Consider the following 16,968-nt stretch of genomic DNA (forward strand, 5'->3'; position numbering starts at 1 on the left):
GTTTCCCAACCTAGCAATATGAGGTGTAACTCCAACGATTCGTTGTGTCAGTAGAGATTATGTGGCGGTGTGAGAGATCTGCATTTCTATCAGAACCGCTCAAATTGACCAACATGTTTTATATTTATGATCTGACATCTACTAAAGTAAGTAAAGAGCAAATACCGAGGTGATACCGCTGCTGGCAAAGGCAAACATTGTCACATTTAAATGAAGTAGCTGTGCAGTATGTCATGATTTGATGCTGTCATTGGAGTTTTAAGATGAGAACTGATGAATGAATGCTTGATCTATCAAATCATTTAATCAGAAATCACACACAATATGCATATCACATAATAAAGACTTAAATATTACGCTCAATAACACATTTGTTCAAACCTCTCAAATTGCGTGCAGATTTTTGCAAATTCAAAATTAGATGGTGTCCCTGGAATTATATACAGCACACCGAAATGTAATTTAGAGGTGTGTCGAGATTATCCACTTGCTGGTTCGTGAGGCACAGAGACTGCGGTTTTTCTTTCCAGCTGCACACTACAGCGACGAAGGCCACTGATTATCACACCTTCAAAAGGAGTGGAGAGACTAATCAGTGAAATCACCTGGTGCAGTGTGTGGCTGGAGTGAAAGCCTGCAGACTCTTAATTCAATACCCTTTTCTGCAATCTTTTTCTACCCATGCAATTGCATGAGGAGGCAGCAGTTCAGAAGCAAGACTAGTATTTAATATTCATCACAAATAAATAGGAATTCATTTGTGATTTCCTAGAAATGGATTTAGAGGGAAATGGATAAATATGCTTATTAGTTTTGTTGCAGAGAGCCAGCAGGAAATTAGCTTAGCCTAGCATAGCCACTGGAAACAGGTAGAAACAGCTAGCCTGACTGTCCAAATGTAAAAAAGCTCATTAACATGATATATCTCATTTGTTTAATCCATATAAAAACCAGTGTTAAAACTAAAATTTGTGGTTGGGGCCTATGTGCTGGAATTTCTTGGCTGGAAGCAGTGACTTCCCGGAGTCGTTTTTTGTACTTATCAATAACAAGATAAAACGTGTTAATTAGTAAATTTTAGAGGTACGGGTAAGCCGATTTTGTTACTTTTAGAAAGCTAGCGGTTTACCTCTATTTTAAAGCTAACCAGCCGATAGCTGTAGCTTCATATTGCACGGACGGATGTGAGAGTGTATAGACAGGCAACTTTGTACAGTACTTTGTAGTGAAGAAGTGTATTTCCCAAAATATCAAACTGTTCCTTTACATTTTCAATACGTGTTGCATTTTACAAAGAAGCTGGATGGTAAAAGAGGTTTGCTGAAGTCAAGAGTTTTAAACAACAGTGACGAATCCTGGCAAGGTGTCCTTTAAAAGGACCATAAGCCCCCAACCTGCTGCTTATGTTGTGACTTGTCTGGGGATTTTGGTCAATAACAAGAGCAGATGCACAAGGACAACAGAGTATTAGACAGACAGACTGAACCTCTGTCTGCTCACTGAATGTAGATCACACAGGAAATTTTTTTTTAAATGGAGCCTGGATGTACACAAAACAGATGTTCTCTGAGAAAGCAATAATAGCAATAAGTGGAACAAGCAAACAAAAAACAGTTTGATCACAGTACATAAGAATGATACCAGCAAAATTAACCTTAATTAAAAGCAAAGTTAAAAAGATGGGTCTACAATTTATTTTAAAAAAAAATGGAGTTTGCTGTTCTAAGATCCAAGGGGAGAGTGTTCCACAGTTCAGGGCCATGAAAACAGAAAGCCGCCTCACCAGATATCTTGTGGGACACTTTAGGAACTTCTGAAAGAAAGGCAGTGGAAGATTTGATAGTTCTTGTTTGGACAAGGTGCTAGATTATGTAAGGCTTAATAGAGGACTTAATTCTAAAAGATACAGGTAACCAAAGCAGTGATGTGAGCAGAGAGGTAATATCATCTCTTTTTTTTTGTATTTGTCAAAATCCCGCCTGCAGCGTTCTGATATAACCGTAATTTTTCTAAAAGACTTCTTAGGGGGACCAGTATAAAGAGAGTTTCAATAATCTAAGTGTCTTGTAAAGTGACTAATTTTGGCAATGTTCCTTAGAAGAAAACATTTTTGCGACCTTGTTAAAATGGCTTAAAAGATCACACCCAGATCTGCAACATGTGTTTTAATTTGCTTGGACAGGCTAGCAAACACTGACTCTAGAGTCTGCCGTTCCGCTTTTCAACCTACGAGAAGAATTTGTGGTTTCTGGCGAAACAGAGATATATACTTGTGTATCATCAGCATAAAAGTGATATTTGCTATTATGATGACTAATTATGTTGCCCAGGGGGAGCATGTATAAAGAAAAATAATTGGACCTAGAATGCTTCCTTTAGGAACAGCATGTTCAGTGTCAAATGTCTGTGGCACAAAGTCACCTAAACTAACAAAAAACATTCTCTCTGACAAGTACTAGCGAAACCAGTCAAGCAATGCACCCTCAAGCCAACTGATTAAAATGTGATGATCAACTGTATTAAATGCTGCGCTCAAATCGAACAAAATCAGGACAGGCACAGTGATTGAATCTGTTCAAATTCTCAGGTCACTTACCGCCTTTTAATAAAGAAATTTCAGTGCTTCAGTGATATATGCTAAGTGACATGCTAACCGTGTTAAGAACATTTGCTGCAATGGATTCACTAGATTACATGGTTTGCAAATCTCAAAACTGCAAGCCAACAGTTTTAATAAGAGGTTTCTATATCTCAGCAAAAGTACTTCTTGTATGGTGGCTGCATTTATCCTTTTTATAGTCAGGACATAACTCCTGTCTTTCCCATCACTACTGTGCATCTGTCACTTATCCGCAGAGACATCAAGGTTGTTCCTCTGGAGTCTCATAGTTGAATGCTCCCCCAGCCTCACTTCACATCTGTACTCGCTCACACACACATGCAAAGATACACCACACTGCAGAACCCCTAAGTCCCTTTTGCTTCCTAAATAGGCTAATTTCTCTGCTGATCTGGGATTTGGGAGTGTTGGAGTTTATTGAAGGAGCTGACACAGATCAAGCCGTTTTTTGTGGCGCATGGATTAAGTCTTACCTCTGGTTAGATCAAGAAGCTGTCACTTTGTCAATTAGTCGTGACGTAGTCTTGAACAGTCCAATCAGTTATTCTCAATCAAATGTACGATCCAATATATATATACAGAAAAATCTTTGTAAAGTAAAAAGGAGAGGTGTACTATTATGATTTCTATGATTTTACAGCTGCTTTAGTTGCTGTTATCTACCTTTTCTCCAGAAATGCTGTAAGAGTGCAGACACACAGGGATAACATCGTATTGGATGGGCCAAAAACCAAGATTCCTGAAGCTGGAGATTGAAGAGCGCTTTAGTAATCTCCTATAATCCTTTTTGTTCACCCAGGAGATTGTCCCCCTTTAGAAGTTTCCAGCCAGACAAAGAGGTGGATAGTGTGATGGTATCAACTCTAATAGACTGGGGAGGTTGAGGAAAAGGCTAACCACCTCACTGTGTCAAATGGGCCCAGGTTCAAGGAAGTCAGCTCTTTCTCAATTATTTTCTAAATTAACTGACGAGCTCCACAGAGATTTAGCAGAGACTATCTGAGGTATTACGGCTCAGAAACGGTCAGGAAAGGGAGCGCAGGGGTGCGATCCTCATGTCAAAGTACTGACATACCTTCAGGTACTTGCACTTTCCAGAGAATACCGCTGTGGCCTTTTCTCTTATTGTTAAAGAATTTGTTTTAAGAATGAATGCAGTTCAGTAATGGTACGTTTGTTATGTAGCTGCATTGCATCAGCTGTGAATGTGTTCCCGAACATTCCCAGGCGGTCGCAAATCTTCTCGCCTGACTGTTTTCTTTGTTTCTGAATGGTCAGAAATAGAAATAGCTTTTCATTTGTTTGTTTGATGACAAATGATTGACAGCAGATCATCTTCACTGTTGTGGACAACAGTGGAATTCCCAAAGCCAAAAAAGAAAACCTAATACTTTTTAGTGTGCGCTCAATGTTCCTAAACCCACTGCTGTGAAATATTGCTCAGGAGCGATGCGCCTTCATGAGTAAAGGGGGTAATAAGAGACTTGAAAGGTCAGATCGTCAGTCTTGGTGTTGTTTTAATGGAAAGTGTGGCCACTTGCCAAGGTCTGTGGGTCTCAAGGACCCCGGGTTAAGTAATGCTAAGGCTCCAGTTAATAACAAAGGACCAATTGCAGAGTTTGCAGAGCCCACATCATTACAGGAAAGTGGCTGCAAGCACTTTGATTAGTTTTGAAACCAAGAAAAGCAGTAGATCCATGCTGAGAGCTGGCATTTGAAAAGAACAGTGTGGCAAAAAGAAAATAATTATGTTCGGATTCTTGGAAATGTGTTGTTGCATATGACTGGTCGCTGTCTGCATTTGAAAGACAGAATGTACTAAGTATAATTCACCACCAACTCCCAGTTGACTCCCATTTAATTAGGCTAATCATTCAGCTAGAACCAGAGATACAATATATAATTACTATTACTTTTAAATCAATAACTAATTCTAATACTGAACAATTAAATGAGTAAATGAAATATGCAGAGGGAACGAAATGCAAATGCAGCTATTTTTATATAGTGTCAGAGAGGAATCGGCCTGGTAGATTTACTTGTTAAGTAAATATATTTGCTTTGATATCCCTTGGAATAAAGCCCTGCAATACATTAGTGTCTGTCTAGCTTGCTGCCCCACTTAACGGTTGTTCTTTTGCGATCAGAACTAATACACATAAAATGACAACATACGAGTAGTAGCCACTATTAGAGTTGGTACATAAAACAGACTGAACCACTGTTTGAATGACCTTACAAAAAAGCTAAATCTAGTTTTTCTTTATCTCACAACATCCAGCAAGCAGGGTTTCTGTGTAGCCTTGAAGAGGATTTTGAGGACACACAGTATACTGTGACATTTTACGTTGGAAAACTCTTTCTTAACCGATGAAGTGATTCTGTCCTTTTTTTATGGAAAAACCTCCAGAAGCATCAGCCAGCAGAGAAATACAAACAGCAGGAATCAATATGTTAGGGTTTATTCATAACACTGTGGGTGCAGCGGTAGAAACTCTATTGACAGCTCATTCATAGAAACTCCATCACCTTGTTAAGTTAATGTTTTTATATGTTATATTGTGGAGATTACAAAATCATCTGACATTAGCTCAGCTCTTGAATTCAATTTTCAGCAGAACACTGACCCCTTGAGCAACACCGTCTGCTCATATGACTCATTTTATATCTATTTCTTATGATAGTTGGACATTACTATTCCATTCGGATCTATTGTGCTATTTATGTTATCATTTCCCATTTTGTTGATTCACCGCTTCAATGAGTCCAACTTCACAGGCAGTCTTTGGGACAGGCAGTGTATGGGACATCAGCCACAGCTCAGTGTGACAGATGATGTGTAACCTAAGATCCCCTGGATCTTAATACTGTTAGCTGCCTTGCTCCTTGACCCACTTTTAATGATTATTCTGCCTGAGGCGAGTGGATTAGTTTCTGTCTATAGAGTCTTGAAGAAAGAAAGAGGTAAATGACCTATTGTATAACACAGCCGTAGCTGTCTCTTTTATGAAATTAGGAAATCATAAAACTGCATTAATTCACACTATGGTATTGGTATAAATGATCATTTACATTGACAGTCGTCTGAGTCAGTTAACCGATGTACTTCAAACACATTTCAAGAAATTAAGATGTACTCTGCATCTATTATATTTTGTCCAATGCAGTTTTTAATGCAAAATACTTTTAATGAACTACTTTAAATGCAGTTGCCACATACCACCTCAGCAAAAACAAGCTGTGAATATAACATATTATCACAGTTTAAGTTGATGTGGCAAACTTGATACCAAACAGTTTGCACATCCAGCAGATTCGGATCAGCATTAACATTCATTTGGAGTCATGTTTTTGGCCACTGGTCATGATTACTTTCCTTTTAGCTCTGTTTTTTCTTCTCCACCTACTCCTTAGTTGCTAAATGCTCCCCTAAGTCACCCAGCTAGTCATTAAATGTGTCTGTCTGTCATTTAGTGGAAGGCAGGTGGTGTACAGTGGTTTTTTAAAGCTTTATTTTGCAGAAAACAGCTGCCTCTCTGAGTCTTCTGACAACAGAAAGATTTAGCTGTGACAGCACCTGCATAATTTGATATGGTATACTAGATAATAATTGACAGAGGCAGAAAGGGTGAAATTGTAACACTTGTACATGTAGTACTGTAATAGTGTGAATGATCTTTTGCCTGCCAAGACAAAGTAAATGTACGTTCATCAGCCGTGTTTGTGAAAAGGGTTAATTGCAGTTAATTGCATTCGTCTGGCTTCTCAGAGTAGAATGAAAATAAACAGAGGGAGTGGAGTAAGAACGTGCACAAACCAAATTTGGTGTCCTTTGTTTCTTAGAAAATGGGTCAAATTAGCCAAACAAGGAGTATAATATAATTTAGTTATTCGTCATGTTATTCATGGAAAACATGTGATAAGCACTTTCTGCTTTAGACATAAACCACTTCAGGAAATAATAAATTTTCACCAGTTTTCAGTGATGTTAGTGACGTCTTGATTCATTCTCTTAAGCCATCTTATCAAACGTTTCCCCGGGTTGTGAGTGGAACTCACAACAGGAGGCAACAGCAGCAAATGTCCATTCACTATCATGATCAACGCCATCCCATTTCATCCCAGGTCTCACTGCTCCCGGTCAACTGTTGTGTATTATTGCAGGGTTCACAAGTTCACAAGAACACAAGTTCAATGGTTGCCAGAGGGTCTTGGCTCTGGGGAAAAGCAAGATTTACAATGAACACTGATGTAACTGGTAGAACATATTAAATCAGGCTCCATGTGGCGATGTGGTTTCAGGAGCTAAAATGGCGAATTAACCCTCTGGCACAGATATAGACACACACAAAAAACTAATATAGACAAACAGACATGTTAAGACTGCACACAAAGACACACACAGATAAATATATGTGCAAGACATGCGGTCATTATATTCAGTAAATCACCCACCACACAGCAACACAGGAAGCAAATACTCTGCCTGTCTTTTTGGCTTGTTACTGTGGTGCAATTTACCTGTGTACAGTTTCTCTGTAGTGGGCAGAGGTGCAGTCATATATCACGGAGTTAGTATTGTGAAAGTTCATGGCTGTGTTTGCTGTGTTATTGTGGTAATAAATGTGATTGAGTGGGTGCCTTAGAAAGTTGCATTCTGCCCCGATCCAAGGTTGCATAGTCATTTTAAATATAATGAAAAGTGAGGAAAGGCTAACCTTGACAATGAGAGACCAGGAGAATCAAAGATGAAAGAAGCACAGTTTTATGGTGTTAGTCTTTAAAAGAAAGTGTGACACAGTCCCTTATGAGTAGTCCATAACTGAAAGAAGTTTTAGTGGGAAAAATATTGGGACAGTGACAGTAACAGTGTTATCTTCACTCTGTCAACAGTATCTTCATCTAGAAAAGCGTGATTGTTTTGGTCTGTTTCACTGTGTCTTGTGTTAATTCTAAAAAGAGGGCTATGTATTTTACTTTTTAGTTACTGTTTATTATTTCTATACAGATATAAAACGTGTCTGGTGTCATGAGAGACCTTATCAATACCTATTTTAGCTCAAATGGTTTGCTTTCCTCCAACCATCCAGGTATCATCAGGACTGCCTTAGCTAACATGGACCGGGAAGCCAGAGAACACTACACCGTTGTTATCCAAGCCAAAGACATGGCAGGCCAGGTCGGAGGCCTCTCTGGCTCCACCACCATCAACATCACTCTGACAGACATCAACGACAACCCGCCCAAGTTTCCCCAAAGTATGTACACAACGTTACCTGAAAACGACAGTCCAGCTAACAAGATACAGGCTCAAGTTGGAGAGTTGTTTGTGTTGGAACATTCAGGAAACTGGAGGACACTATTTGAAAACTCTTTAACCTAAGAAAAATGTTGCTAGTTAACTAGCCAGAAGGGTAATTTAGCAAAATATCCAATGGTAATGTAAATGTGTTATTACTACTAACCTGAATACATAAGCTTCTATTACATTAAATGGCCAAGCTATGGCTGGAAATTTAATCAGCTGTTCCCAGCCATTTTGGGCCTTGAGCAGAAGACCTCCACTACAGATGCCTGAGGCAGTTACATTACCTGAAAAGCATTTATAAAAGGAAGTCTGTACTTCATTTTCTTTGTGGAAGTGGAAAGACAGCAAGTGACAAGCAAGAAAGGTGCTATTTTTAAAACATCAACATTTCAGTATTTACAGAAACAAAATTGTTTTAATTGTATTTTTTTCATGCATGCATTGATTAACCATATACAAATCTTAGAACATTTAGTGCACAAATCATGGATTGTTGAGGCTTCCCCTCATATTCCTCACTGTGATGTATTCCACTTCATTATTGTGTGACTCTAATATTGCAGAAACATTTTCCATAATTAGCTAAATTAGACTAGCATTCATCAAAACCCTCTATTTTACAGTATGTATTTTCTCCATTTTAATGATGAATTTAAGTAATGTTAAAGTTGAGATTCTTTGTCTTTGAAAGTGCCTCATCAAGCACAACCCCCCATGGCTCAGAGTTTTTCATTTTGTGCTGCAGCGACAAACTATTTCAAAACCATCAACATTTTCTGAATGATCATCTGGCTCAGGGTTGGATCTGCTCCATTGCGATGCTATCAACCACGGTTTAGCGTTTAATGTCAATAATGACATTCCCTCAGGAACAAATGGTAGAATCAATCAGAATCAAATTGCTTAGCTAAGCCCTTTTAGTACAACATTCAGCCATCGGTGTGGGGCAGATCAGCTTCTGTTTAAAAGTGTTTTTTGCTGTGTCTAAATGGGTACGCATCAATGTTCATCCACAGAAAATTACCAGCTGTACGTCCCTGAATCAGCTCAAGTAGGGAAACCGGTAGGGAAGATCAAAGCCAATGATGAGGACCTTGGCATCAATGCAGACATCAAGTACAGCATCATTAACTCAGAGGGGGCCAACATGTTCTCCATATCCACGGACAGGGACACGAGAGAGGGAATCATCAGCCTCAGAAAGGTAAGAACATCTTCTGTCAGAGACTCCTCAGGAAAATGTGTTTGTAAATGGCCGTGTGTCAGTCTTTTGCTTGGAGGTTTACTTAAAGGTGTACTGTGGAGAGTTTTGACCACACATGGTGCTGTAAAGCAGCTCTTCATATTGTTTGTTCATATTGATTTACCAGCATATGAGGAAACTCATACACAAGTCTGCCATCTGCAGAGGGTGGTAACAGTTGGTGGAAGTAATGCACTTTAAAAAGGTAGCAAAAGCTGAAGTACACTGTTGCACAAATTCAAAATAATTCAAAGAAAATATTTGAGTTCATGGGATTTATTTGTTATGAGGTGAAATAGAGGTCTAAGCCTCTTACAATGTCTTTTGTAGTCGTGTTGAATTTATATTTACATTTAGTTTACGAAGAAAACTGACTAAACATAGCATGCAAAAATGTGAAATTAAGTTTTCTTGTCAACACACCTGGCATTCAACTGACAGCTCTCAGACAACTAATCTATTACATTTACTGATATTGTTTAGTAAATATTTGTCTATTTTAGTTTCATTTTTAAAGTAATAGCCCAGATAAATGAAAGAAAAGTCTTACGACAGAATATCAAAAACGTAACTTGAGTTAAAATGAGTCTTAGTCCAGTTTGTCTGACCTTATCTTACTGTAAAGTGATTACAATTGTGTTTATAAAGGCTGAATTGAAGTGACTAACCTAACTTATTATTCACTTCTTGTCACTTGATCCATCCAGACAAAGTGTAACTACTTTGTAGCGTGCTAATCACATTTCCCTATGGTGCCTTTTCCCAACAGCCTCTGAACTATGAGAGAAAGAAGACCTACACTCTTCACATCGAGGGGGTGAATACACATGTGGATCCTCGTTTTTCCTATCTTGGCTCTTTCAAAGACACTGCCACCCTTAAAATCACAGTTGGGGATGTGGACGAAGCCCCTGTCTTTTCTATAGATCATTATATCTTGGACGTATATGAGAATGCACCGAGTGGCACAGAGGTGGGCGCTGTAACGGCCCGAGATCCTGACAGCAGGAACAGTCCCGTCAGGTAAGACACGAACTGTGTATGTACGTATACAATCTGCAGAGGATTACAAATATTCAGAAATGTGGGCATACCGTCTCATTAGTTGCGCATCATTGGATAGAATTGAGGTCTGAAGATCTCTTGTTAAGAAATATCAGACAAGCGCACTGCAAAAGCAGAGGGTAAGAGAGGAGGTTGTTAATATTATGAGGCTTATTTTGAGGCTCAGCGCTCTTTCAGACGTGAGCGGCAGCCAATGTAACTCTGTCACTTTGTCGACTAATTGGTTGCCAAAAAATTTTTTTTTTAGAAACATAGTAGTCTTTGCCAGATGGATCTCTAAAAAATCTAATAATGCCTGGTTACCATATCTGTAACAACATACGTTTGCCATGCAAGAATTTTGATAATGACAAAGGCTTTTTTTTCCCCAAACTGGTCACAGCTCATCAGAAATTGCTTGCTTATTTATTCATCTTTTGATCAGAGTTTCTGTCCTGGCAATCAGGTTTACCAGTGAGGTATCTTTTGCGGCAAAAAAACAGAGGTGCTTTGGATTTGCCAATCTCCAAACTCCAATTTGCACGTCATATCTCTGCCCCATATATTTGTACCTTTTATAGATAAGCATTTAAAGTTATGACTTGACACTGTAGTTTGCATACGCATCGGATTATTTATACATATGAAATAATGCATGACGCATTTTCAACATATCCAGGAGACAATGTTTTGTGTCTGTAAACACCAGATGACAATTTTCAAAATATTAAGTCTGCCAAATCTTGGCTTGTCATACCAATGTAGAGCATAATGTTAGATAGATTGAAGATGTACTGCAATATATTTAATAGCCTCTTGTTTGTTCCTGATACCATACATGCCCTTAATGTTTCACATCCCCTCTGAAAATCAGCAATATGCATAGTGAATCAAATTTTTTGGCATCATCAGATAGATGGTTATTTGTCTCCAAGCCTGTGAAATAACCCTAGGCAATACATATGCTTAGTACTTTTGTATGCGCTCTAAACACATGCTTGTGTAGTGTTGGAAAAAGATTGATATTACCCTCAGGCAGTGGACTTCACTCTGCACAGGTACCTCATTTAATGACATTACACTCAAGAAACTCTGCACTGCTTGTTTTAATATGAATTCCCTCTATGGCCTTGGCGTAAATTATGAAGTAGCTGTAAACATGGAACTCCTCATGAGATGAAGTATTGGTGTTACATCAATAAGAAGCAATCATCTGTTGCTATGATATGTTAAAGGATCTTAGTCTAAAGCCTTGCCATGGGGCAGTGGAGGCCAGGGGCTCTGCGGTTCTTGATGAATGATGCACAATTTCAAATGGGAGGAAGACACAGGATAAAAATGATTATTTGATTTATGTTAGAATCTTAAGACTTTGTGAAACATTTGTAGTAAACAAGAATGCAATCTACATATGAAAGCGTTTCCTTGCACTCCTTGTGGGATAAATCCTCCTTGTCCGTTCCTACAGTACATCACTGCCAATGTTCTCCACATAAAGAAGAAGGCAGCGCGAAGTATTTCGATGACATCCACTTGAACCCAGAAAAAAGCTAAACAACTGTGCCACCGCTCCCTGTGTTGGCATCAGAATGCAGCAGGGATCAGTATTTGGCTCTCTTTGATCATCAGAAGTCTGCCCATGCATGCAAAACACGTTATTGAAGTGACATTTCTGATGTTGGTCTGAAATTGACATCTAAATAGCCAAACAAAGTCTTGATGGCTCGTTACCTCTCACTGCTCTTATACATTATCATAATCATCAGGAACAGTTGTGAAAACGTCAGCCCCATCTTCAGCTCGTATTAACTGACAATTCCTTTTTCCTTCAAGTGTAAACAGCTGTGATCAAGTGACTGATGAAAGTAGTGAGTTTTAAATTGATAATGAAATGCTAGGAAAGGCTACCAAACAAGACACTTGATTACACCAGTTTTAACATATTTGAATCATTTTGTAGAAATGCTATTGTAAAAATAACAGTCTACTTCAAAAAGCAGATTGTTTATTCAAAACAGAAGTTCACCTTTGAACACAAATATTCATGACACCCAGAGGACAATCCGGATGACTCCTCATCTAATACCACCAAAAAGTTAAAATTTGTGTCCTAATACTTTAGCTCATGAAGCCTAAATGACTTATTTTGAGATGTCAATCTAGCATGCTAACATGCTCACGTTAGCAAGTTAACATTTGCAGCAAAATATTAGCACTCATCTAAAAGGCCAGTTGAGAAAAGTAAATCTGAGGCTGACAAAGAGGAACAGATTAAGGTTCCATCTAACAACTTTGTTTTTGTGTTGTGTAATAAGCATCCCCCCCTCACTGGTCTGCAATACTGTAGACTTGTAGTCGTGTTGATGTTCAGTGCACCAACGCACCCGCAATTACTGTATTTCAGAATTGAATTGAATTTCCTACATTACCCAGAATTCCAGAGAAGGGGCTATTGCCATACATATGGAAATATGTACAAATGCAGCAGTTCTTGTTGTATGATTCAGGGGCTCTGCTATGAAAACCTGATATTTACTGAAGAAAAGAAAACATTTTTTGCTAACAAGATGTTCTGGAAAATAATCATTATATGATGTAACATCTTGTACTTTTGGCAAGTTATCCGCAGGAATAAGAAAATAAATCACCAAACAACAAAATGTATCACCAGTTTTAATTAACAGAATTGAAGTGTTTTTCAGTGGATTTTCCGCTAAAAGCCTTAAAATAACATGTTTTTTCTTCTTGAAATGCAAATGCTCAGCACCTAAACTCTTATTTTTACAGCTGAAAAGCCTTCATGGTCTTATGAGTCTGAGCATTTAATAAATCCTGACAACATTTCTACTGAGGGTGCTTGTTACACTTGTAAGCAATCCAAGCTAAAGAAAAAAGTTCATTATTTCAAATAAATGCAATCCTGGCGTTAATACCCATATACCATTTCCCACTCTCATGTCAATTGAAAATTGTCGACTTAGGCCATATTACTCAGGAGAATGAATGCTGGATTAAAGGTGTAAATAGGTCATTAAGAGATAAATTAGGGAATACACAGTCAATGCTCATTTTGTGCTTGAACTCATGAGAGGAGCAGCTGAGCCCATTTCTGCTTTGTATTCCACAGACTGCTTTGCTTCTAGTTTGATAACAGGGTTGCAAGAAAGCCATTACAACAGTGTAAACATTGCCAGCAGAACATAGCCTTTTGTCATTATTAAATATTGAAGATAATTGGTCTTGACTTTGAAATATGTATTTTAAGAACATTTTGTCAAGACCTAAAGTCCATTTAAAAGCAGTTGGGATTATTCTATTTGTGGGCTTTAGAGGTGGGACCAGACTTTGAAAATCACAGAAGCATAAGAACATCCCCTTTTTTGTGCTGCTCTGCACTTCATTCATTCCACTGCATGGTTTTGGTTGACTGAATCTCTTACCATTAATGTTATCTGGTTTGATACATTTGATACCAAATATGACATAAATAAATGTGTATTTTAATAGAATTAGTGAACTAAAGCCTGGACTGAAAACACAGAAAGCACATGCGCAGTGTTGTAGACATTTAACTAAGTACAATTTGGCTTAACTCCACTAGTTTTACACAAAGGTCAGTTTACTCGTAATGAGCAGTAACACTCAGTATAATGTCTGCTGTGGCCCTGAAGGGAGCTTTCTCCTGATGATATCATCATTTACTGTATGTCGGATTGGGCTTGGAGACTGCTCACTACTGACAGAAAGCCTGTGGGCAATGAGTTTGAAAGATGCTGGTGTTTACTAAGTAGGGAGGGTCAAACACAATGATGCTATTGGTTGCATCCGGGACATTTAGGACCCAGTATCTTTGGAGCTTGACCCATACGGACTAAGAGACTGTATATCTCGGCCTCTGTTGCTTTTATTTTAACCATTAACCAACCTTAAATTGCTGGAATGCCCCTTTAAGTCTGCTTCATATCACTAAATACTCCATTTTGGCCTTTTGGCCGTATTCTACGTTATAGGTATTTTCCAAACAGTGTTGTTGTACAGGAAGTGGCTCCATGTTGATGCTGAAGGGTACTTTGACAGACATAAGGCTCTTGGTGAATACATTGTTCGGGAGCTTGATATGGTGCATCAAGTCTGCCTTGCTGGCAATCGGTCCCAGTGGCCAAACAACATTTCTGCAAGTAAAAGAATCCCCTGCAGATCAAAAAGCATTTTCCCCTCTTCATATTCTATTTACTGCAGCTATGAAATGTATTACTATTCGTTGGCTAGATCCAGATCTCCCTACGCATGTGAGCTGGTTACAAAAACGTCTGGAACTATAATGTATGGAACAGATCACTCATTTCTTATACTTACTGAAAACCTTTTAAGAGTATAATTATTGAACTGTTGTGTTTTTGTTTACTACTATTTATCTACTCCTACTGTACCGTTTCATTTTTTTACTGTTATTTTTTCCTATTTTTATCATTTTTATTGCCACTATTATTAATCTTACTTTTACTTTCCTTGACCATGAAAGGCATGTAGGTTATGTGAGCTGGATGTGGTGGTGGGTAGTGCGAACATGTGGGGTGGTTGGGGAGTATGTGTGAGGAGTTTTGAAGGTGACAGTGTAGATCTGCTGCCATCTTGACGACCACTTGTACCTCGTGTTTTCCATTGCTCTGTTTTTTGAAAAATACATGTGTACATACATAATCATAATCATAATTTCCGTTCCTAATAGGTATTTCTTGGACAGCAAAGAGGAAGGAGTAAGGTACTTCAGAATCAATGAAAGCAATGGAGTTGTACGGACGACACAGCCTCTGGACAGGGAGGACATGCCTTGGCACAACATCACTGTGATGGCCTCGGAGGTTGGTAGGTACCGAGGTGTCTCAGTGCTATCACAAAATGGCACTTTATCTTATCCTTCACTCATCTTCTTGTCTACATTTTGCAATCATATTGACATATTTAAAACAGAATACAGTAAGTGAATAAGCAGATATGGGGGTACACACATGCACACACTGCACATACTGAACATACCATTCTCTTCACCTGCTGACATATAAATATTTAAATAACCGGGGTGTATTTCCTCCATGTTTCACACCTTCGGGGACTGTAGTAAACATATGAAATACTGTTATGCAGCTGCCTGAAAGAGGCACTTAAAACAGATTGCTCTTTCTTTTCATACTCATCTTGTTTAGCCCCAAGCGAATGGGAGACATTATAAATCGTATATCAGAATTGCATTCAAATCATGGGCGGGTTTTGTGCCACAACAGCGTGATTCAAAACGTAGAAATTAAAGTATAAAGCTAGGTGCTATAGTTCTACCCAGAAGGTTTTTTTTTTCCTTTCCCACAAGATAACAAGACACCCTGAGGGGATCATATAGTCAGAGAGCAGTCCAGGTTCAAATTCATAGGGTGTAAAATTGGAGTCAAAATCAATATCAACAAAAGAAAGGTTCCATAAAATGAAATGACTATATGAATCTGCACTGCACACTCTCCCTTTACCTACAGAATAAAACCCACAGCTCCTTTCAGGCCCTGAGCAGATTTTATTCAGATATTCACAGGATACTGTACGTGTTAATGGACACACTTCCACTGCAGCAGGACTCTGACTTGTCAGTCTTAGCCTAACTATCAGTCAACAGTTCCAGCAATTACATATTTGGAAACAAGGGTTTACAAATAAGTGGCTGTTGCCTGCAGCTATTCAGGTAATCATTGCTCTAATGCAAAACTAGCCTGCTAAATTGTATTTAAGGGTCACAGTGAACAGACTGTATGCAACCCACTCCTGACCACAAAGACCTATATATCTTATTTATTTGGATTATGCTGTAACAATACCCCACTTCAAATGGTAAGGTGAAGCCTTCAACAAGGAAAAGCACTTGTTTTGTATTGTATTTTTATGATTCTTAATCAAATTGCTTAAGATGTCCATCACTGGTCAATAGTAAACCATAAGTGTAGTATAGTTCATTGCACTATCCAGTTTATAGAGCAGCAAGATGAGTTAATAGTGAAATTAAAAAAAACAAGGATGAAGGAGATCATTTGCATATTGATTAGAATGTATTCAAATAGGTTAGAGTGTATTTTTCTTATAATTAACTACAAAATCAAATTAGTCCCAATTGTTTCAATGTCCTTTCCTACATTGAAAATTAATTAAATCAATACAGGCCCCGCTAACTTCAAGAATTGCTATCAGGTAACTTGGGTAATTTGTAATCACAATTAGGCAAATCTCTTGCCAACCGACAGAGGTGCTGCATGCTAATGTTCGTTATCTCTTCACCTCTCCTTGGTATTCAAGGATACAGTTACATGCCAAGACACTGTCAAAAGGCAGAAAGATAATTTTTTATTAGGACAGGACAAACACTGTCATAGACACAAAGAGACTTTACCCCGCCTAATAATGGCCACCAGGAGTAGCAGATACAATAGTGAGCGAGTGAATTAGAGAATAAACATATGATTGAATTGTAGTGTCAGGTTTTGGATCACCTTGACGCTTAACATCTAAAAGCACAAAGAGCAGTCTTAAACTGCAGTAGGTGCAATGTCTTTAGGCGCTGAAAAAACACAGCGCTTGGAAACCTTTATGCACAAGATGAAGTAAATAAAAATCTTGAGACATTAATTAAACAGAAAGACTGCTGCACCTGCATGACGTCTCCTCTATTCAAGGGAGGTTTTGCTGAGTGAGCATGCTATTATTCAGCACTGTCAT

General features: G+C 38.4%; 1 protein-coding gene across 2 annotated transcripts in view; it reads left to right on the forward strand.

Annotated features, from left to right (window-relative positions):
• LOC139304387 (cadherin-18) overlaps positions 1-16,968 on the forward strand; it is a 57,447-nt gene that overhangs the window by 21,243 nt on the left and 19,236 nt on the right. For both annotated transcript variants that reach the window (XM_070928319.1, XM_070928320.1), the window contains 4 exons: positions 7,711-7,878; positions 8,945-9,132; positions 9,941-10,194; positions 14,945-15,081. In XM_070928319.1, the coding sequence (XP_070784420.1) occupies positions 7,711-7,878; positions 8,945-9,132; positions 9,941-10,194; positions 14,945-15,081 (747 nt within the window). The remainder of the gene's footprint in view (positions 1-7,710; positions 7,879-8,944; positions 9,133-9,940; positions 10,195-14,944; positions 15,082-16,968) is intronic.

Source organism: Enoplosus armatus, chromosome 21 (genome assembly GCF_043641665.1).
Source record: "Enoplosus armatus isolate fEnoArm2 chromosome 21, fEnoArm2.hap1, whole genome shotgun sequence".
Taxonomy (NCBI): domain Eukaryota; kingdom Metazoa; phylum Chordata; class Actinopteri; order Centrarchiformes; family Enoplosidae; genus Enoplosus; species Enoplosus armatus.